At 49.4% G+C, this 23,360-nt stretch overlaps 1 protein-coding gene across 8 annotated transcripts in view; it reads left to right on the top strand.

Moving 5' to 3' along the window:
* The window catches only part of PSD2 (pleckstrin and Sec7 domain containing 2), an 87,380-nt gene that overhangs the window by 51,031 nt on the left and 12,989 nt on the right, over positions 1–23,360 (top strand). For 6 of the 8 annotated variants that reach the window (XM_074838712.1, XM_074838709.1, XM_074838711.1 and 3 more), the window contains 7 exons: positions 763–957; positions 5,721–5,801; positions 6,367–6,479; positions 10,421–10,481; positions 17,602–17,692; positions 18,841–18,884; positions 22,172–22,362. In XM_074838712.1, coding sequence (XP_074694813.1) covers positions 763–957; positions 5,721–5,801; positions 6,367–6,479; positions 10,421–10,481; positions 17,602–17,692; positions 18,841–18,884; positions 22,172–22,362 — 776 coding nt within the window. The remainder of the gene's footprint in view (positions 1–762; positions 958–5,720; positions 5,802–6,366; positions 6,480–10,420; positions 10,482–17,601; positions 17,693–18,840; positions 18,885–22,171; positions 22,363–23,360) is intronic. The other 2 variants (XM_074838714.1, XM_074838715.1) reach the window with 2 other exon arrangements.

The following is a 23,360-nucleotide window of genomic DNA, read 5'->3' on the forward strand; positions in this document are numbered from 1 at the left end:
CCCAAACCATTGTCCCTGGAAGGCAGCAGCCCATCTGCAGGGTATTGCCTTGCAGGAGGAACCAGGTGATGACAAGCCAGGGTACGGGAGAGCTGGAGCCAGGCCGTGTGTCCAGCTAGCTATCAGGCCTTCAGTGAGTCACACTGCCCAAAAATGTGTGAATAGGTGCCATAACTGACCTTGGGCAAGAAAATAAAGGGATGCAGCCCCACCTACATGGTGTCAGGGGGCTGCTCAATGTGTTGTCTGTGGGAACAGCTGTCCATGATGCCAGCCCGCAGCTGGGATAGGAGCTGCCCACCAGTGACAGCGGGTCTGGTGCCAGTCCCATTGACATAATTTGTACAAGTGCAGTTTCTCATCCTTGACAAATAATGTGAACTGAAAAGCATACCATCTATCCCTAAGATTTCCTGAATGTCCGCAGCTCTGAAAGAGCTTGGTATCCCTTTCAATACCAATATCAATACCAATGGAGAGAGAGGAAGCTTAAAAAGGTGTTGGGGCTGCTTGCTTTGAACGGATACATCCTCATTTCTTAGGGAGAAGTCACCTTCTCTTCAGTCTTCTACAAATTTGAAATTAACTTGTACTATTTCATTTGACCTGAAATGAAAGAGGGTTTGTCCAATGTCCAGTTCACAAATGTATTGTTTTTTCATATTTTTTGGTTAGGACAAGAAGAAATCAAAATGTGTCTTTTTCTGTGGGTTTCATCAAGTCACATTGCTACTCCTTGAATTGTTTCTTGTTTCCGTATAGTGATGCCAGCTTGAAAGACACACTGTCAGACTCGGACTCGGACATGGGCAGCACGGAGCAGCTTGACCAGGGCAGCACGGACACCTTGGCGAACGGCTGCAGGGCGGATAGCGAGGCTGCCAAGAGGCTGGCCAAGAGGCTCTACAATCTTGAAGGGTTCAAGCGTTGTGATGTGGCACGCCAGCTCGGGAAAAAGTAAGTGGGGCTTTGGGTTGCAGCCAACCCTGCAAGGGGGTTGACTGAGATGGCAGAATTGAACATGGCCAGCAAAACACAGCTGTGATGGGGGGAGCACTGGTCGTGCTGGGAGGACAGGGCAAAGGCAGGAAGGGACAAGCCTGCTGTTACAAGGGCTTGCTGGATGGAAGCGGGGGTGTTGGAGATCCTTCCAGTTGAAACTGGTCCAAGCCCAATGCCCTTGCGATCTGAATCCTACAAGTTGCCTGCATGTATTGGGTGTTAACTGCCACAAGCTGCTGCCCAGCAGAACCAAGAGCTTCCTGCATTTCTTAAAGGCCCAGGAAGACCTCCCCTAAAGCAATCCCCAGCCTGAAGGGTTTGGAATCCAGACCTGGATCTGCACTGGGCTCCCTGCTAGTCCCCAGATTTTTCAATTCTGCACCCCAAAATCTTCTTGCTGCAGTGCCTCCTGACCCAGTCTGTATAGATGGCATGAAGGGCTTGATGAAGAGCCAGGTACACACCAGAGGGTGAAGCACCTCAGCTGGTAGATTTGCCTGGGTAAGGCAGAAGGAGAATAAAAAGTGTTTATTCAAAAGTGGGAGAGTTACAGAGATTTCTAAAATACAGAGTAACAGTAATGAGTGTAGCAGTAACAGATTATTTTAGGATGCCAGTGGGTGTGAGGACACCAATCCCCATCATCCTTCTCCTGGATCAGATATAACCTGTGTTGCTGGGGTTTTTTTATGTCCTTGAAACATCTCACTCCTGTCCAGATTAGCAGAACACAACTGTCCCTCATCCAATACCCAAGCTTTCAGTACCAAGGATCATCTGTGACTCCCAGCTTAGTCCTGGGACAGAAGGAGCCCACAAATGATCTCCTAGAGAGGATCTTCCTATCACCTGGCAGCATCCCTGTTCTTCTCTTTTGCTGTGCTTCTTGTAGCAGGTGCATTGCTGGTTGCTGCTGCCTCAGGTTTAACATCCTTCTCCTTTCTTGCAAATTTGCCATGACAGCTCACTGAGTGGGGGAAGTTTCAAGCAATGGAACTCTGGGGGTGCATCTGAGTGTGTCCTTTTGCTAGTTCCTGCAATCCTCACTCACACCTGCATTCCTCACACCTTGGAAAGCTGTTTGGTGACCCACACTTGGGAATTGACACAGCCTTTAAATGAAGAGTTTTGTTTTGATCAGCTGGGTTTTTGACATTTCCCAGCACAAGACCTGAATAGAGCTGCAGGCTCTTGGACCAAGCAGGTGGATTTGCAGAGCAGAAAAGGAAGAAGAATGGGGATAGGTGTGGTTTAAGTTGGTCTTCCTGACTTAAGACAATGTAAGGCCAACCTACATTGGTGGAAGCAGGGTAGTTTAAGTGATGCTTTCAGGCCAGCTCCATGTAGGACGTGGGCTGGCTAGAAGGGTTGTACAAAAACTAAAATCTCATTTTAAAGCTTTCTAGCTCATTTTAAACCCTTTTTTTTTCTTTGTGAACATTGGAGATTTTCTAAAATAAACCAACCAAAAACCAAACCAAAACCAAAACCACTCATCATTGTCAAACAAGTAGATAAGGCTTGATGAACAAGGAAATGCAGATTGGATATCTCCAAATAGTTTCTTTCCAGCTGACACAATTCTGTGAACTTAAGCTCAAATCCAGAAATTATCTTCGTCTGTCTGAAGAGCATGTGTTTTGGCAACTGAATTCTCCATAGATTCTTGTTCCTGGATTGGTCTGTGGCATTGTCTCAGCTCTGTCACTACCCACGGTCACAGGTCTCTTGCTGGATGGAGGTTGAACTGTCTCAACTGCCGGACTATGGAGATGGTACTGCCAGGTGCTTTCTTGCAGGGTTTCCCAAGAGAGCACTGTGCTCACAAAACCATGCAGGCAGCAACAGAGGAGGCAGCAGAGCACAGTTTCAGCATCTCAGTGCACTGAGAACTGCGGGTCTGTCACAGTCCCATGGGCACACAGGTACTTTCCTCCCAGGGAGATTAGGTGAATTTTACTTAGTCAAACTTCTTATGGATGATCTTTTCTTGACCCAGGTGACTGTGGCACAAAAGGGATCCTGGACAACACAGGCTTAGCTCTGTAGGACAGTGTGATTCAGGCATAAAACAACACATATCTGTCCATGTCCAGCCACTCAGGAATGAAACTGTGAGAAAAGGCCAGGGCTCTTGTGTTACCCCTGGGGTGGCTTGTTAACCAACAGGTGAGTAAGCACTCCTGGTGCCTGGACTTTCCCAAACCAGGCAGAGGGAGGAAGTGTCAAGTTGGGGTGTGAGGCGAGAGAAGGTCTGTAGAGGCTGTCTGTGTGGCAGGGCCACCAGCCAGAGGATGCCAGATATGTCCCCATGGGAAACACCTCACTGTTCTTGTGGGGATGTCTCTGTTATGTCTGAGGTGCATGGTGGAAGTGTCGCCCATTCCTGCAGGAGGGGCTGTGACTGGCACAGAGGCCAATTCTTGAATGAGGAAACCAGAGCAAACACCTAAGACCACCTTAGTCTGGGACATGGTCTTGCCCTAGCCAGTGTTGGAGTTTTGTGTCCCAGGCATCCCTGGAGCATGTTAACTGGCTCTGGAGCTCAGGGAGAAGGGTCCTATCAATGTCACCGAGCCCCTGGCTAGACATAGGAGTTTATTGCTTCCTGGGGTCTGGTTGCCTTTTGGTGTCCTGCAACACTGTCTGCTTCCCTCAGCAGAGCTGGCAGTCTCTGTCTGAAGCTTTTCCAAGCAGAGAGGGACTAAGTGAGGCACACAGGAGTGTGTGATGGGCACCCAGGCTGGGGACTGTGGCACCACAGCAGCTGGCACAGACCACTTGTCCTGGGGCTCACAAATTCCCTATGGACTCCTGGCCTTCAGCAAGACCCAGTGATCTGAGGGACAGGCAGCAAGGCCTGTCTGCCTTTCTGGGTTTCCCTGATGGGAGAGTGGGCTGAAGGGGAGCTCCCACCCACCTTCATCCTGCCTGACTGTAGATCTAGTTAGGAATGTAAATTAGGGTGTAACTCCCAGTGTAGGCCATGCAGACGTCTCAAGAGCAATTCAGCCCACCCAAGATCTGTGCTGGGCTAAAGCCAAAAGTCTTTTGGCTTTAGGGAGCCTTGGGCAAGACCAGTCCTTCAAGTCCAACTTGAGATTAAGTGTGGGGAGTCAGACACTGCTCTCCCCTGTTGAGTGCTGCAGTGCTGCAGTACATGGCAGTTGTTGCTCTGTGCCCTGTGCCCAGAGTGCCCAAGCAAGTTCCCAGGAGACCTGATAAATAGGTGTCCAAACAGAAGGAATCAGACCTTTTCTTCTGAGAGACTACAACTGCACATGTGAGGTGGGACCTGACCTGTGGAAGGGAGAGTGCTAGCTAGTTCCCAGCAGTGGCACAGCCAATGCACGAGATCTTCTGCAGACTTAGAGCTGAGAGGATCCCAGAGGAGTCCTGGGGCTTGCTTCGTTCTGCTTGTTCTTTGGCACAGGGGTGAAGATGTGGCAACATCTCCTGTCACAAACACGGGGTCATCTTCTGCATCTCACATCACCTTGCTGTGAAGTTCCAGGACAAGTGGAGAAGTGTCCCTGGGCAGCTGGCAGGAATCTGCATGCCAATCATTGTGACACTGCTTCAGACTGACTAACCCAGGGGGTCATGGGCCCATAAGGACGTGTTCTTTCCCAGAGCTAGCAATCCCAAATGATAAGATTGTTTTATGAGTGTGAGGCTTTGTGGCTTCATAAAACTTTGAAACAATCTCCTGCACAAACTCCAGCACCAATACTTGAGTCCTGCCTCTCAAAACTCAACCTGGACCTCTCCCCTGGAGCTGTCACACTGGTCTGCCTGATCCTGCTGTGTGTCATGATTCCAAATAGCATCCATGCCAGAGGCTTTACAGCATCCACCTCACAGAAGATGAAACGATGCTGTAGGAAAAGCAATGAGTTCTGCCTGTAACATGTCCCGGCATCAAACTGCATGTGTATTGCTTAGCAACGTGCTTTTCGTTTTGTGGGGAGAAGGAAAATGAATAGTATATGGCAAAGGCTGAGCATATTGAGATCATATCCCATTTTTTTTGCCAGCATTCATTGATTATTCTTGCATTTCCACTACCTGAGTTCTGTAGATAAAGGAATTACCAGCACCCATTCTGGCTTTAAAGGCAACACGTCTCCAGGCATCCTTTAAAAACACAGCAGGGGAATGGTTTCTGGAGAAGCATTCAGGGATGAGCAGGGCTAGAAGCTTGGCTGAGCTCTCCTTCTCCAGCTCCCAGTGGCATCCTTCTGACATGAGAACAAGGTGCTGTGGTGAGAGGGTGGGATGGGAACCAATGTAGAGTGGAGAGCAGGAATATTGCAGTAGGAGGAGGAGACATGTCCAGCAATTGGAGAAGACTAGGTAAGAGAGAAGGTGCCTGATGAGCACAGGACATCCTTACGGCCTCCTCCTCCTCCTGGATGATTTGGGAGGATGCTGTGCCTGGCCAGCAGCACAGCAGAGGGGTGCAGTGGGGGCAGACATCGCTCATTCTCAGGTGTCTAGGGCCAGCAGCCACAGTGCTAGGCTGTGGGCACGTTAGGGCCCTTTGGAGGTCTTCCAGCAGCATTTCAAGCTAGGAGAAAGTCCCCCTGGGTCTGGGATCACGTCTGCAGTGTCTTGCTGGGAGTTGGGCTGGCCAGGAGGCAGCAGTCTGCTATGCCTCTTGTAGACAGTGTCTTCTTCCCTGATGAAAGGGCTGATTACTCCCTCTTTAATTACAGTAACGAATTTAGCAAGTTGGTAGCAGAGGAGTATCTCAGCTTCTTTGACTTCACTGGCCTGACCCTTGACAAAGCACTCAGGTGAGCTGGTCTCTGGCACTCCCGCGTAAGGCCTGGGCTGGACAGAGTGGAGCAGCGCGGTGGGTTTCTCCCCCAGGCTTCCCAACATCATGGAGGCTGTCCGTGTGATAGGAGCAGGAACTGGGGGGAGCTCCAGGTTGTCATTTAATCTTTGCTTTGGTGTCACGTTTGGCACAAGGTACTGCCACCAAAAGTGGGCTTCAACAGGAGGGCCCACAACCTGCTTCCCCATGGTGGAGAGCAGCTTTCCCAGAAATCCCATCCCGTACAAAATCAAAGCAAATGGGAGCAATTTCTTCCCTTGGGATGGACAACCCATCCTGGTGCCATGATGCAAGAGGTGGGTCAGATCTCAGCTGACAGCATGTTTCCCTACACAGCTCAGAGCTGGCTCCATAGACACCCTTTGCATTGCACCTGCAGGGGCCCAGGGGTGCACAGGCTGGGGGGAGGACAAAGGCCTTCCTAGCTGCTCTGAGGTGCCCCTTTTCGCCTCCCTCCTCAGCATGGATGCTGCCCAGCAGATTGATCCATGACATCTTTAAGTATCACTTTCTCTTTGCAGGACATTCTTGAAAGCATTCCCACTGATGGGAGAGACGCAGGAGCGGGAGCGGGTGCTGATTCATTTCTCCCGGCGATATTGCCAGTGCAACCCAGAAGAGAGCACGTCTGAAGGTACTGCTTTCTTTCCCTGGCTCTGTTGCACACTCACAGTGCACATGTGTCACAGAGCCTGAGTAAAAAACCAGCCATCCACAGCTGGGCCTTCATAGCACCCACTGGGCGGGCAAGGCTGCAGCTTCTCCGTTTCTCTGGGATCTTGTCCTGCTGATTATCCTCGACCTGGAAGGGATTGGGGACATCAGGTGCTGTACAGACCACCCCCCAAGAGAGTCAGACCAGGATCTGAGGGTCTGAGTGTAGGCTCCCAGGGAGCCTTGTCCTCTTAAGTGCATATGAGCTGTCCTTGAAGACAAGCCTGGATCAGTGGCCGTGCTCTGCTCAGCACCAGGGGAGGTGGTGAGTGGTTCTCAGAGGCTGCAAATTAGCACCATCGTGGCTTGCAAAGTGGTTGCTGGCAGTGGGCAAATGAGTGGCTGGTGCAAGCTCAGCCCAAGATCTTGTCTGTTGAATGGAAGAAGACATTTCCATGCAGAGTGGGGAATGTTGTTGGCTTGTCACACACAGGAGTTGTGTTCCTTGCATCTACACCTGCAGCAGATAAAAGCACTGCTGAGTAAAATTCTGGGCTCACTAGAGTTGCAGATTTTGTTAGCTACTTTCAGCCCCTTCCCGTTATGTTTTTTTAAAGTAAATAGAGTTTCTTCTGACATTTTTAAATGGGAAGGGTCATTCCTGGTACACCTGTGCACATGCACACATCCAGACATGAGCATGCCTATGTTTGCACTTAAATGAATACCACTACACATCTGCTTACAGACCTCTGGAAATGCCCCCTTGAAAGGAAATCAGGCTGCTGACCTGCTGTCAGCTGGCACCATGGCAGTGCCAGTTATTCCTCCTCCACTGCCTTCTGCGTGCAGTATGACGGTTGTGCTTGAGAGCTCCTGCTTGTCTCCATCTTGCAGGCTTCCCAAAGAGCAGCAGTGCCTAGTGTCACATGAACCCTCTGCCAAGCTAACACACACAATTCTTAAAACAGATTGACCTCTTTGCTTTTATCAGTAGTATCCCAATAAAATACATATTTAGATTTCATTTCCCTGTGTTTGTGTGATGTTATCCCTCACTGATCCAAAGATGACCTTCCCTGGGAAGTGTCCTCCACCTGTAGACATTAAGCCACAGGCTGAATTTTCAGCAGCAGTCCCCAGCTGAAATACCCCAAATGCCAAGTCCTGATTCCTCTTCAACACTCCCCCCTGGAAATGATCCCCAATTCTATTGCATCCACCTTCCACCCCTATAGACAACGGTCTTGGGACCCTTTTTCCCCTTCTGGTCCTCAGGTGTCTAACACCCACTGTGGGGGTGGATGCATGCACACACCAGCTTGAGCAGAAGCTGAGCTGGAGCACAGAGGGGTCAGACCTCTGACTCCATCCCACACTTTTCAGCATGAGGGTGTTTGGAGGGCCATGACTAGTCAAACAAAGCACAAGCTTTGCCGTGTGGTGACTTGCAAAGCTGCAGATGGAGCTATGCTACGGCAGCTGTTCAGAACAGAAATTAGATCCCAGTTCTGACCACTCTGCGAGAAGGAGCCTGCTAATGCAAACACAAATGAAGCCAGAAGGTTAAACTCTTCCATAACTGCATGGTCCTCAGTGGAGATGTCACTGCTACTGGTAGGACCTGTTTTGAAAATGTTACACTCCCAAACAGTACAAAACTGTTAAGAATGAGGAAAACTGGATCTGAAACACATTACTGCTGCTGTTATGACCTATTCATTACATTTAGGGCCTCAGCATTGCCTGTGATGGTGACAGCACATTTCACAAGGCTGGGCAGGACCGCTTTCTGCAGACCAAATGTAAACTGAATGAGTCCCAAGCAGGACAGAGCTGTGCTCAGTACTGGAATTGAATGGGGCTTGAAAAATGCAACTGTAATCCAAGTACTACTTGAAGCAGATTCAATGGAGGGAAGCAAAGTGGCTCCTTCAGGTCACATCTTTTGTAGATACTGCAAAAGCCTGCGCTAGATGCATGGTAATTTGAGAAAGCTGCAAGCTCTTTCTTCAGGAAGCAGTTCCTCCTTGTTGCATCCAGCCTAAGCTTGCAAAGGATGTTCCACCACGGTGAAATTTGAGCCACTGTGTATTATCTAGATTTCTAAACAAACACCTCTGGCTGTGATGGTCTATTGGCATAGAGGCATGATAGAGTCAAGGCAGTTCTGTCTGGAGATGATCAGGTGGCTGAGAAGGTCTTACAGCCCTCTAAGACATTTCAGGGCATTGCTACATGCTGATTCAATAACTCCTCCGCTGATGCAACACCGAGGGTCACTTCAGCCTTGCATGATGGGCTGCTGCAAACAAGGGTGGCAGAAGCTCAGACTTGCTGACCACTGAGTTGCTTGGCTGGTTTTTCTCTCAGGGAGTGGTACCTTGGACACATTATTAGTGCTTTACTGTACTAATGAATCCCAGATATGGAAGAACTAGATGGTTGTGTTGTGACTCTATGTGAGCTGAGAGAAAAAGTGAATGCAACTGAGTCAAGCAACAATGAGAGAGTAGTAGGTTTTGGGACACCAGCTCCACCTTGGGGCCATGTGGGACATGATTTACCTGACCAAAGTGATACAGTAAAGCCTCCCACAGAGACTCAAAAATACACACTGGGAAGGCACATTGTCCTAAGCCCAGAGCTGATTCTTGTGAAAGTGAAGGAAGCATCTTAGGAAGTGATTCTCTCTTGGAAGAGGATGTCCATCACACTGTGTCCTCAGGACTGTCAACTCTCATAAAGAAATGCATGATGTTCCCATGAGAAACACTTTCTTCAGACCATGGTTCTTCCAGGAAAGGGAGAAGGTCATGTGCATCCTGGGCGCATGTGTTTGGTTGCCTTTAGCTGGTAGTGTTTAGAGCTTGGCTTTGAGCATGGGGTGCTCAGGGCTTGTCACTATTCCACACAAATGATGCCTTTGTTTAGTGGCTAACCAGGACAGGGACAGGCCACAGCTGTCTCTGTGTGACTGCACAAGAAGAGATCAGTGCCACTTCCCCAGCCAGGCCTGGGGGTAAGTCACAGCCTGACCCTAGGGCACCAATTCACAAAGCAGCATGCATGAGGGAAGTAAGCCAGGAGCATCATGTCATGTCTGGCTTGGTCTGTGGAGCAGCCCATCTGTGTGAGCACACCAAGTCATGCCAAGAGCAGGGCCAAAGACCAAGGCTGTAGTGTTTCTGCCCCTGTCTCCTCCCTGGTGCTCTCTAGCCCTTTTGTGAAGTCCTTGCAAGGACCAGTTGCTGTACCAGAGTGCATTTGCATCTCGCTGTCGTGAGGTGATGTGTGGAGACTAGTCTCCTGACCTTGAACAGCTTCAGGACACGGCATTGTTTTGAAATAACAGCAAGCCACCAGGCTACCTGGTACCGAAGACGGTGCTGTGCTGTCTCAGGTATAAGGAAAACTTCATGTGAGTTTTATTAAGTCAGAGAGCCAAAAATTCTGTACTCATTTGTAGTAATAGTGTTTGTTGAAGAGCTCAAGAGCTTACAGACTGGCTGGGAGTGATGGCTAAAGACCTCAGGACAAACTCCTGAGGTGACTGAGATCAACCGGGAGCAAACTAGCTCTGTTTGCCAGGGTCTCTGCCCCATTCTACGATGGCATCAGCATAAAGTGGATATAGAGGAAGACTCAGGGGAAATTCTGGTCTTTAGAAAGCCATTGACAAAACTACTTTAAAGCCAATTCCCTGGTGATCGTTTCAGGAAAAGGTAAAGTTTGAGGAAAGAGAGGGTATCTTGTTTTTTTTAAAGTATCTTATGCAGTTGAAGGAAACAGGTATTCTTTAAGGTCCTCAGACTTAGCAACTAGCCTTGGTTTTGCAATGGGTGGGCTGCCAAGACAGCAAACACTGAAACTGCGTGAGAAGGGGAGTAATCGTATCTGTCTGACTGTTGTGTGTTTCAGATGGGATTCATACACTCACCTGTGCCCTGATGCTGCTAAACACAGACCTTCACGGCCATGTAAGTAGTACTTGGAGATGCATCCTTTCTTTTTTCCTTCCCGTTATAAAGATCTGTCACCTTATACAGGATGTGTTGCTAGAGAATTGAGATAGGTTGGCAGAGAGTGCTCTGACCAGCTCCAGGGGGAATTTTGGGTGCCAGGCCCAGACCTGGGGACAGTCTTCTTAGTGTCACACTCAACCCAAAGGCATATTCCCTGTTGGCATCAGTCATCTTATACAGGCACAGGCAATGCAGCTTTCTTCCCAATATGTGTCAGCCCTGTCCCAGGAGCTCTCACGGAGAGGTCTTCATCACCAGTCTCTGTGTGACTGGCAAGCAGCAGCACCAGTTGTGCTGTGATTTCTTGTGGTGCAGACACCTGAGGCTCCCCTCATCCCCAAAACTGCTCCAAGGGAGTCAGTGGTTTCATACAGGTGCAGATTTGATCTTTCCTTCCCCAAATATGAAGTAAGTCCCAGCTGTTCCTTTTCCCCATGATGTAACAGACACCCAGCGGAGAGTTGCATATCAGAGAGGCCTCTGGACAAAGAGCAGGGTGAGCAGAGCCCAGTGCCCAAAGGTGTGACTGGAAAACAGCAGAGGCTGTAAGAAGATCTCTCACCACCTTTTAGAGACTCTTTCAGGCAGCATAGGTTGGATTTGTTCTTAAAAGGTCAGCCAGACTGTAGAGAGCAGAACAGAGTGGAAGGAAAAAGAACTTCAGAGGGGAGATGGGACTGGGCAAAGGGGCCAGCACTGGGACATTGTGTACCCTTGAAGACCCCTGCCGTAGCATACATCTGGGAGCATGCATGGACTCTGTGCCCTGTTCAGTGCTGTGGAAGGCTGTAGGCACTGTTGACCCAGATCTCCCCTCTGCTCACCAGCCTTATGTGCAGGTGTAGAGCATGGCTGTGAGCCTCAGGGGGCTGTGCTCCCTTTCCAGGGTAGAGGGTCTCCTCAAGTCTCAGGTCACTGAAGTACCTTCTTTCGTAGTTCCTCTGAGAGCTCAGACCAGGAATCACAGACACCCCAGAACTTGTGTGAAGATGGAGGGGGTATGAGGAGATGCCTTGTAGTAGCAGCCTGTGCATGTGAAACCCACACATCCTTTTTCTGCCCCACAAGCCCATGATTTCCAAGCTGTATTGTCCAAGTCCTCTTCTCCTTCCAGCTGGTAACAGCTTGTTGTGCATCTGCAGAAGCTTGCCCTGATTTTCTCTTCATTAGCCTGTTAATGAGGGTACAGTAGGCCATAGCCTAGCTCTTTTTTTTGCATACTGGTTTATAATAACCTTCGAGAGGAGCCTTTTTTTGTGAGGGTGGGAAGACAATGCTACGTGAGTGCTCTTCACCTATGATGGCAAAGATGCAAAGGCCACCAGCTTCACCAGTGCCATCCTGACAGTGCACCTGGGAGATCCTTCCCATCATTACAGCACAGATGTCTTCATGCCAGTGGAAAGGTTTGAACACAGCAGTCAGTGAAGGGAATTACTGGTCTCTGCAAGATCATTTTCTCCAGATGTGCACTGTGGCCTGCACCAAGCTGGCTACAGCTGCCGTGGCCTCATCCTTTGGGGAACAGGCAGCCACTGCATCCATTCCCACCCACGTGGCTGCCGGTAATTTGTTCAGGCAAAGTGTCTCTGCACATGCTGGGATAGCGGTGGGTCCAGCTTCTGGGAGGGTCTCACAAAGCATTCATCCTTTGGCCAAAATTATCAGAGCCAAAGACATTTTCATCAAAGCATTTCCTGTAACAGCAAAAGCAGCATTGTGGCAGAAGGCAAACTATGCAACTTCACTCCAAAATAATCTTATTTTCTCTAGCTTTTAAAATTAAAATATAAATCTCAAACATGTCTCTGGGAAGATAGAAATTATTGAAAAGGCAAAAAAAACCCTAAACCTCCAAAACCTTACCATTTGTGTTTTTCATTGGCAAGCTGACTAAGAAGAAATGATCTCATGCTATCTAGGCAAAGGAAAAATAGTTTTCTTTTGACCAGGTGTAGAAATGCCTGAGCTTTTTTTTGAAAAATCTTCTCTTTATTTTTCTGCATGTGTAACATTAATTTCTTCTTCTCCTTCTCCTCCTTTTTTTTTTCTTCCTTCTGCTCCTGGAACCTCTCTTTCTGCTCTTTAACCCTTTACCAGGTGGTAAGTGCAGTCATTATAGTGTTTTGCTTTAAAGTGCTGGCATTTGACTTGTTTTTTCTGTGTTAAAAAAATAAGGATTTTTGTTTGTCTGGATTCCTAAATGGTTGTGCAGTGTCCTTCACTACTTAGCAACCCATTAGCAGCTGACATGCATCACATAAAATTCTCCTTGTGTAAAGAAACCTCCATAAACTGTACCTGAGACTGTGACTTGGTCTCTCACAACTTTTTGTTAAAGATGCTGTCATGATATTGCATATCACTTTTTATTTTATTTCCTTTTTTAAAATTGTGTGTGTGTGTTTCAGTGGTTTACTGTGCATTGCCATGGAGTGGGAAATTCCTTTGGTTAGGAAAGGGTGATTGATATCTCTCTGTAAAGGGGCAGTTCCCGACAGCAGTGTCTCTAGAATGGGCCAGTTCACCATTCCAGCACTGACCATCACATATACTGAGTCCAGATTTAAAAAGTAATGAGACTGGCTTTAAAACACAAGATTTGCACCTGGCCACACTGGAGTTTTGCCTTAGTACTGTTGATTTTCTACCAGGTCACTCAGAACCTGTTTCCAAACTGTCCAGAAAACTTACTGTCTTTAAAATGAGACACTCCATTTTCATAGAATCACCTGGAGTTGGTATTTAAAAGCCATCAGTCACCAACAAACATGACAAGCCTTGTAGTGTAATCCAGGTTGTTGGAACTCTCTACCTTGCTCTGCTGGTGCTGTTTGAGCTTCAGGAGATCTTATGACAAAATAAGTACTCCTCTGCTCTGTCACTGACCCTTGGAGACAAAGCTTTGGGATGTCTCCTTTTCAACCATCAATGTTATCCCTACTTGTGCAGAACTGCTGGCCATGGAAGGACAGAGACAAAGCAACACCTAGGCATGACCAGCATTCATGGTTGCATTTTGTACTTTAGCAAAGCCCAGCTTCTAGAGTCACACTGTAATGTGACAGGCTTTAGTGTTTGTTCAGAAAGCAGGCCAGCAGCTCTCATGGCCACTGAACAAATGGGATCCCTGGCAGCTCCTAACTCCACATGTCCATTGCTATTAACCTTACAAACCCTGTGACATTCTCCTTACGCCAAGCTTATGGTTTGTTGTTAGCAATACTGCTGTGTTAGTAGCGCTGGGAGAGCTGCAGAGCTCTGAGATATGAGCAGCTGCTGGCGTCACTTGCAGAGTGACCCCAGTCTGCTCACAGCAGCTTTGCATGACCCAGGGGTCATTGGTACCCAAAGTTTGCAGGTTTGTTCCCTGCAGCGGGGTGATTTTGTTGCTGCAGCCTAGAACACATCCACTACCAGATCCCTTGGTCCAATCAGACCAATGACTCTCACTCCATGCTGAAGTATAAATGTAGTTGTTTGGGGTTTTTTCCCCTGAAGATGCGTATTTGGGAGAGGTCAAATACTCAGCTCCAAATACTCAGCTCCATACTCACCTGCTCAGCCTCCTAATACTGGGACTTGGCAACAGCCAAGGAATGCCAGGCTACAGCCCAGAGTCTTCTGGAGGTGGGTAGAGCCATCCTGGACACTTCAGGAGATGTTATGTGATCATCTTGGGTGAGTCAGCTCAGCAGCAGATGGCTGAAGCCCAGAGGAAGCAAGAACCCAACTGTAAACAGGGGAGTTACTGGGTTGAAACAACAGGATGACAGGATCAACCCTGTCTACCCACCATCAGATCAATCTCATCCTTCCTAATTTATTCTTACGCACTCTAACCACCGTTGTGCACCTTGTCTCTGCATGTCTGCTGTCTGCACCCATCCACCTCTGTCCCTCCATTCCCATACTGTCCGTACCCCTTCATCTAACTACCCATCCCTTCTCATCTGTTATCCCTTATATCACTGTTCGCTCACTTGCTCTCCATCCAAGCACTCCATGGTGCTAGCTGATTGTCTGACAGTGATTTCTCATGCTTTGCTGCATGGCCTGGAGCAAGCAAAGATGGGATGAAGTTCTTTTCTGCCAGGGGGACATATCAGGAATACTAGCTACGTGTGGCTGTGAAGCCGCCTTGCTGGCTTGTTCTATTGCTGGTAAGTGGCTAATGCACCACAAAAAAAGCAAAATGCCCCCATGTGTGTGACTGGCCAGAAATGAAGACGCATCTCCCTACCCAGAGGTCCCAGTTCAGCAAGGGACATAGAACATCTGAACGCTGAGCTTTGAGGTGTGCAGATACATTCCCCTGAAGATTATGTCCACATGTGATGATCTTGCTGAATCAGCAAGATGGCCTACTGCGTAAGAAGGCACCCCACTCTGCCTTCATAGTGGCCGTTTCCAGAGTTGTTCCTGGGATTCCCTGTGCTTGATAAATACTGTTGCAGTGTGCAAAAGTCCCTGGTGCTGGTGCTGTTGATAATGAGGCACTTGTGATCACAGAACTGTTTCTTTGCAAGTGTTGATCAAGTGAAGCTGCAAAGTCTGTGTCTTGAAGTGGTTTTTGTTTTCTCTATTCAGCTCATGTTGATTTGGAGGCACTTGCAGGGCTTTGTATTTGAGTGGCTGGCTCCATCCTATTTCTCAAAGCAGCAAACTGAAGTGTTAAGCTATTGTTGAGTTGAAGTTGTATCGCATCTGAGCCACCCCAGCATCCTGTGCTCGGTCCTGCTGACAGCCAGCCTGAATCCTGCTCCTGACTCTGCAGTGCTTCTACAACCTTGTCCAACAAGCTGATTCACAGTATTTGCATCCTTGCTGGAGCTTTCTCATCACCTCTTCTGGTTGTCAGAGAAAGCGTATGTTTTCATCCTTCTCGATTTCTCTGCAATTAGCTGCTTTTCCACAGTGTGGCTGCTGTCTCTGTTTGAGCTCAGAGATCTTGCGCAAGAGAAAGAGACAGATCACAGAATAAAAAAGAAGCCATCCCCTGGGATTAATATATGTTCTGGATGCAATATGTGAGAAACCCAGAGAAGGGCCTTCAAGGCTGGTAGCCTGTGCCACTTCATCTCACTGTATGCACTCACTCCCTAGAACGTGTTGGTCTCTGCATTCATTGCTGGGTCACTGCATCAAGATCTCTGCAGGCAGAAAGACCTGTGCTGTGCACTCTGCTTTCCTGACTCAAGGCAGGGGTAGAAAGTCACCTCTCTGCAGAGTAATTTGGTGCCTCAAGGTCTCAGGTAACATAGCTACCTCACCTCCAAACTCCCTCCCTTGTGGAGGTTTGTTACATGCCATTGTACTGCTGGATTTTTTTTTTTTTTAATGTAATTTATCATCCAGCAAGTACACAAATCTATCTTCCCTCTGCCAAAAAAACCTAGCATGTCTGCAGGTTTCCCTGCAGCTCTTCTGCAGCAGGTGTACTCACTGGGCACAAGCTGGCAGTAGCCTCTAGCCATGGAGTGCAGTTATGGGCATCAGCCCTGGGGCTCCCCGTGAGAAGGCAAACATGGTGGAGCCTGGTGTTGTGCCGCGCTGTGTCCCCAGGCACTGCAGATTTGTAACAGTGCTTTATTCCTCTTTTTCTTGATCTCTCAAGGGTGCCAGCTCATCTGGAGCTGGCACTGACAGGAGGCATAATTAAGAGTATCAGACAGAGCTGCTCAAAGGCAGCACCGGCTCCCTGTGTAGCCGAAGAGTATGTCTGCACACACGGATGACAGGTGTGGGAGGGCCACTGTGGGCTAATCCCAAGGCCTCACTCTTTGCTGATGCTTTCACGTGGGGAGAAGCCTCCAGGTTATCTATTGTGCATGTTTGTGGGCTGGGGTTTCTGCTGTCAGTCTCTTTCAAGAGGTTATTTTCCTGCACAGAGAACACCTCTTGCCTTGCAGGGCACCTCCTATATCATCTGCTGCAGCTTCATCCCCTCCCAGTGACCAAGTGAGGCCCTTCTTCTGCCTCACTGAGTCCCTAAGCAGGGTCCTGGCTCTGCTGTTCTTGGCCATCCTCCCAGGTCCTCCCTGTCAATACCTTGATGCAAAGCCCACCCAGTGTCAGGATGCTGTTGGGATCCTTAGGGCCGCTGTTGGCAGATCATGCTCTCCTCTCACTGACTCCATTGTCCACTCCATGCGATGTCACCATGGGGTCTGTCCTTGGGGACTTCACTCCAGGGTGTGACGGCTGCAATATGACATGGCACTGGGGACACCCGTCTTTCCTTTGTGGTATCAGACTTCCTTTTGTGAACGCTACAATTCCCACTAACTCCTCCACACCTTTGCCCCAGTCCTTTGGAGATGTAGGATTGCAGGGGGAGGCTTGGAAAAAGGCTGCCTGTCTCCAGCCCCCCGACCCTTGCAGGCTGAGAAAGTGACTCAGCTGGCTATGGTGAGGGGTAAAAGGTTTGGGAAGACAGATGCCACAGGCTGATATCAGGGATGCCAGATGACCTGGAAGCATCAACACCAAATATTCTTGGCAGTTGGTGATGACTGTGCTCCAGGGTGCGAGGTTCTCCCGGTGTGTGTGTATTGCCGTCACGTGCCACAGCACTCAAGTTCACGCAGTACTAGTAGCTGGATCATCTCTTTTCATAATGGCAATCAAAAATAACAGTTTCTGTGAAGGATGAGTCATTGCCCAATGCTGGCTGTCTTCAGATGCTGACACTGCATGCTCACACAATTTCACACACAGCAGGCTTGGTTGGAGACCCATCCAGGCGTTGAAATTTCAAGGCAGCCTGAGTGCTTGTCTTGAGTTTTGAGACACAGACCCAGTACCAGGATCAACCTGGAGACCAGAGGGGAGATCACTTAGAAAGTTTGGAGAAAGGGCTGGAGAAGTTATTTTCAGGTGTTTTATCTCCACCATTAAAAAAGACGTCATTTGAAACATTTGGGTGCTGGCATGAACAAATAAAGAAAAGAGACCAATAGAAAATCTTGGGGCAAACCCAGGCTTCACCACTACATATGAAATTGTTCTTTAAAAGACACTCTGATTAAAGTCAAAACTCTCCGGAAGTTTAATGAGCTGCTTCTTTGCCTTACAGAATATTGGCAAAAAGATGTCCTGTCAACAGTTCATAGCAAACCTGGATGGGCTGAACGATGGAAAGGACTTTGCAAAGGATTTGCTGAAGGTAACGGGATATAGACCGTGGGATACTGTCACTCTTACTGTAGTGCCACCCAGTCCTGCTGGGACACTCTAAGTCCTTGGCTCAGCATTTTCCAATGCACAATTGTTTCATTAGCAGAATTGTAACCCACATGGATAGATTCTGCTAACTCGCAGTGAGCCACCAGAGGTCTGTTCCCTGCTGGTGTTTTATGCAGATTTGTGGCATATCTGCCCTCAGAGCATAGCAGGGGTTCCTCTCCCCCACAGTAGCTCTGTGATGCACCAGACAATGCACAGAACAAGGTACCCTCCCCCACCCCCAAATGACTATATGGCACTGATTCTTTTCTCTGCCTTTGCTTCCATGTAATTAGACGTAGTGCTCCAGCACAACTAGTTCAGTACCATGGGATACGAGTTAAACACCTCAGAGTGAGTATTTCCTCCTTCCATGTGGTTTAACACCACCACTGTTTCCTGCACCTGCTGCAGGTCCAGCAACCTGACCTGGATTTTGCTATATGGAGGGAGGTTGAAATGCCCAGTGCCACATCAGGGGTGTCACACTGTGCTTTAGACAGCACCCCTGCCTCAGCAGACATCACCCTGCCTCACCCCTCAGTATGGTCGGGGCCACCTCCACATTCTGCTTTCCTAGTCCATTCCGGCTTTCCCATTGCCCCAGGGAAGCCACTGGAATTTTGCACAGGAGGAACTGAAAAAGCTGATCCCCAAGGTCATTCTTCCCCCTCTGCTTCTCAGGGCAGAGTTCAAGCCTCCACTGTCCCTTTCCCCTAGTCGAGACACTGGAGGTGTCTCTTGGCATACCCCAGAGTCTTCTACCACCTTTGTGTAGGCCAGGATTTACTCAGGACTAGGCACAGCACCCAGAACTAGTCAAAAATGCCATATACAGGCTCCTGAGCAAGGCTGGCTGCCAGAATCCTCTGCTGCTGACATGTCCAGTCCAATACCTAGCATGGTGCATGGACAAAAACGGGTCTAGCGGGACATCAGTTGTCCTACTCACTGGTGAATACTTCTCTGGGACAGTTCAGCAAGGAAGGTATCTCTCCAGGAACACAGACAGGGTGTGGAAGAGATGGTCTCCACAACCCAGACATGTCTTCCATGAGAGACACAGCTAATACCATGTTCTTGTTTCAGACACTATATAACTCCATCAAGAATGAGAAGCTGGAGTGGGCCATGTAAGTATATGTTAAGCATTTCAGAGATAATGTGTCTTTCAAAGTAGCTGACAAGTCTTGAGTCATGTTTTTAGCCCCAGAAGCTCCCAGAACATTTCCTGCAAAGTCCTTAAGCACTGAAGTCCCTACTGTAGGCAAGCTGGGTTTATTTATGGCTTAGAGACAAAATCAGACAGGGAGGTTGGTGGCGGTCTGTGGACACAGGGTCCACAGGCATGATCTAAAGGAAGAGAATTGCCTCTTTGCTTACTATTGCATCTATAAAATGCTGGTCCCTATCCAGGTGCTTCAGATGTCTTTGCACAAGGAGCTCAAGATCTGGGGTTATTCTGGTCACTGAGACTTTTCATTTCTTCCCTGTAGTTTCTTCTGGAAATAGTATAAGAATCACTCAGGCAGGAAGGGACCTTGTCCAGCTTCCTCTTCAAAGTATGGTCAACACTGAATTCAGACCAGGATGCTCAGGGCTTTGTTCAATTTGATCCTGAAAACCTCCAAGGATAGAGAACCCACAGCCCCTCTGGATCCATGAACCAATGCTTAATTATTCTGAGAGTGAAACTTTTTTCTTATCCATTTGAAACCGCTGTTGTTTTGACTTAGGTCTCTTGTCCTCCTACCATGCACCATAGTGAAGAGCCTGGCTTTGTCCCCTTGATAACCTCTTTGCACATATTGGAAGGCTGCCATGAGGTCCCCCAAAGCCATCTCTTCTCTATGTTGAAAAGTCCAGTTCCCTTAGTCACTTCTCACATTGCAAGTGCTTCAGCCCTCAGGCATCTTGGTGGCCTCTGCTGAACTCTCTCCACCTTGTTAATGCTCTTTCCTGTACTGGGGGCCCAATATAGTTTGATATCAAGACATGATGTAATGACTGAGGAGTAGAGGAGGGTGATCATTTCTGTTAGTCTCCTCACTGTGCCACTGTTACACCGCCCAGAATGCTCTTGGCCTCTGTTTCTGCCAGGACACACTGGCTGGGTCCTGTTCATCCTGATGGTCACCAGGAGCCCCAGGGCCCCCTGCCCAGAGCACAGGCCAGGACCCTCAGTGAGGGGTGTGCTGTGCTCTCCCACCCCAACACCTCCCCACTGCTGTCCTAGGTAAGCCCATGACAGACCTGGGGCCTGAAGATAACATGGTGGATATCCCTCTCCTCTCCTCCCCTCCCCTCCCCTCCCCTCCCCTCCCCTCCCCTCCCCTCCCCTCCCCTCCCCTCCCCTCCCCTTCCCTCCCCTCCCCTCCCCTCCCCTCCCCTCCCCTCCCCTCCCCTCCCCTCTCCTCTCCTCTCCTCTCCTCTCCTCTCCTCTCCTCTCCTCTCCTCTCCTCTCCTCTCCTCTCCTCTCCTCTCCTCTCCTCTCCTCTCCTCTCCTCTCCTCTCCTCTCCTCTCCTCGAGCCTCCATCGCCAGCTCATGCCCCCATGGCAGCAGTGCTCGCTGTGGGTGGTGTCTCCTTCGGAGGGACACAGCCAGCTGGTGGCCCTGGCAGGGCAGTGGTCTCTTAGCGGGTCACGTAGCATCGATTTCACTTTAAAAATAATTTTGCGTGGCATCTGTGTGAGAGGAAAGCCGCAATGCCAGCTCTGCAACAGAGGCCGGGTTGGTGGGTGGACTCAGTCGCGAGAGGGAGCTCTGTAGCTCCGCAGAAGGTGCCGGTGGGACAGTTTATGTAAGAGGAGATGCTCTCCAGCAGAAGTGCTCACTGGATGTGGGCAGTGGTTACACAACACCCGCCAGCAAACACTCCCTGGCTCAGGAACATCCGAGCGGGGTCAGCCCCCCGGGATCCTCCTGCAGCGGTGCAGGTCCTGTCGGCAGCATCTAGTTCCCCTCCTGCCCTTCTCCACCCACCCTTGCACCCCCTCGTTTGCCCCACACCGGCCTGGGACCTGCCTCGCTGCAGGGTGTCCTGCTTGGCTGCAGATGGACAGTCTGCGTCAGGAGAGGCTCCTCAACTCTGCTGGGGGACAGATGCTCCCTGACGTGGGGTACCTGGTTTTCTTTCAGAGACGTGGCGCTGAGTCATAACTGTGCACAGGCAAGACCCTCTTCTCCCTGCTTGCCTCTGCCTTCTGTCCTTGTCCATCCCAGGGAATGAAGTGCCCTTGCTCACAAAGCTCAGTCGTACAGGCAGGTATACCGCCATCATCCCAGCAGCAAGCCGGAGTTCAGAGGGCGTCCATCTGATGCAGCTCAGAGAACTGTGACCCACTAACTCCCCACGCAACCGTAGTGTCTGGGCTCTGCCTAAGCCCCAGGACTCCTGTGGGTGCTGAGGGCTGAGAAATCATCCTCTTTCAAGAGGTGTCTGATGCTTTGGCAACCTACTTGCTGCAGGTGGGGAAGTGTGGTATTTCACTGCTCACATCACAGCTAGTGGATTCATCCCTGGGACACTCCTCAGCTCAGGTTTGGTCCCAATCTACTCTGCAATCTAAGGTGACCACTCATGCTATTTAGACGCTGACATGTATCACACAGGGCAGAAATTCCCTGTTTGCTCTCCTTCCTTAATGTCCCAGGGACGCTGGGAAATATTACTTCCCATACAAGTTCTAGTCAAGAGTAGGTTTTACCCCAAACAGGAAGAGGTAGGCTTGGAGTCAGTGGAGTGGAGTCAGTGGACACTTCCCTAAGCTGCTCAGCTCCTGCTGTCCAGGGTCCAGGACCAGGAGATCTGTGAGAAGTAGGTTTTATGGAAATGACCAACATTTCTTGCTCTCTGCTGGCCCGCCCTGAGGACACCAATGGGGAGCTGATTCCAGGGTTTGTGTTTTTTTGATCAAGTGGCCTATCTCCCTAATGTCTGAAGAGCTTTTGTTTCTCAGAGATGCAGAGGACATTCCTGAAGCTCCTTCAATATCTAGGAGACCCCAGGGGTTGCCTCTCAGAGGTTGAGAAATCCCAGTGATTCCTGGTCTTCAGCAAAAGACCTTATGCTCTGATTTTAGGGCACAGAATTGGAGAGTCTCCATGCTTGTATGCCTCAGCAAGGGTGTGTCTGCAGTTTTCTGGTGTTCAGACAAGCACTCATTCCCTTACCTGGTTTGAGTAACTTCACAGTGGGACCACTGGGACAGTTACCTGCCACCCACACTTCTCCCAGCTATGTCCAGATCATCACCATTGGCACACTCTGTGTGTTACAGTCCCTCCATCTCCTTTCATTTTCTTTCTCTGACCAGTCTTGTAATAACTAACTCTCTTTAAAACCAAAGCAGATAGGACACACTGTGACCCAACCCATGTGTCCTTCACTCAATCTCTTCTCTGACTTTGTTTCCAAGTGATGAGGACGAGTTGAGGAAATCACTCTCGGAGCTGGTAGATGACAAATTCGGAGCCAGTGCGAAGAAAGTGACAAGGATTGTTGACAGCAGCAACCCCTTCCTGGACATCCCCCAAGCGCTGAACGCAGTCACCTACAAGCACGGTGTCCTCACGCGTAAAACCCATGCAGACATGGATGGGAAGAGAAGTACGTGTTAACGGGACAGGAGATGTGCCCCAGGCAGTACCAGAGCCTTGCCCTAGCCTTCTCCCTGGCTCTCCTGCTGAAGGCATTTCCTCATGGCATCCCAGGGAACACAAGAGAGATCCCTGGATCCATGAGTGCCAGGGGACAGGGAAAGGAGGGCGTTTTGAGGCATTTGTAGACATGAATGTTTTCAGAGGCCCTCAGTCTTCCCTTCTCACTGCCAAAGGAACCTAACAGTGCCTGTCCCACACAGACAGATCTGATCTTCCATCCTGTTCATGGGCATGACCATGAATCACACAGTCTGAGCAGTGGGGTGAGGCTGGTTCCACAGCAGTTGTTGACCCCAGTCCTGACCTTGAGGACAGTCTGGTCTTGAAAGTTTTGTTCCTGTCCATATTCTGCCACGTGCTGGCAATAGCTGTCATGTGCTGGCTGGGCAACAGGATGCCATAGCTCTGCTGTCAGCATATGGGATTACAGGAAAGGTAATGGAGAATATATTTGGGAACTGTTAATGAGCAGAGATTAAAGAAACTTTGGATAACCCCTTTTGCTAATTGATATGATTGGCCCAGTCACTGCAGCCAATTAAAAGTCTTGAGTAGAGATTACCACCAAAGGCCTCCCTTGCTTCCAGCACTTTCCTAATAGCCTATGCCTGGAGGATCAGCTGTTTTGTGGTGATGTAGATGGCTCCCCTCACCGCCCACCCTCTTCAGCTTCCAGCAAGCTCTCTGTCCCCAAGTCCATCAAGATGGCTGGTGGTAATGCTCCCTCCTCAGTGGAACAGAGCTGCTTTATCCAGGGTATATCTGCCTAACTCATCTGAAGCAGAGGAGCTCAAGGAATGCCTCTGCTCCTCAAGCATTTAGTCCAAGGAACATGAACCTGGGTTTGGAAGAGCAGAGAATTCCTGCATGTGTCCACTGGTACCCCTATACCAGCTCATCTCTGGTTTTGACCTGCTTGTGTTCCTGCTGGGAGGCTACATATCC

The sequence above is a fragment of the Strix aluco genome, chromosome 13 (genome assembly GCF_031877795.1).
Source record: "Strix aluco isolate bStrAlu1 chromosome 13, bStrAlu1.hap1, whole genome shotgun sequence".
NCBI classification, from domain to species: domain Eukaryota; kingdom Metazoa; phylum Chordata; class Aves; order Strigiformes; family Strigidae; genus Strix; species Strix aluco.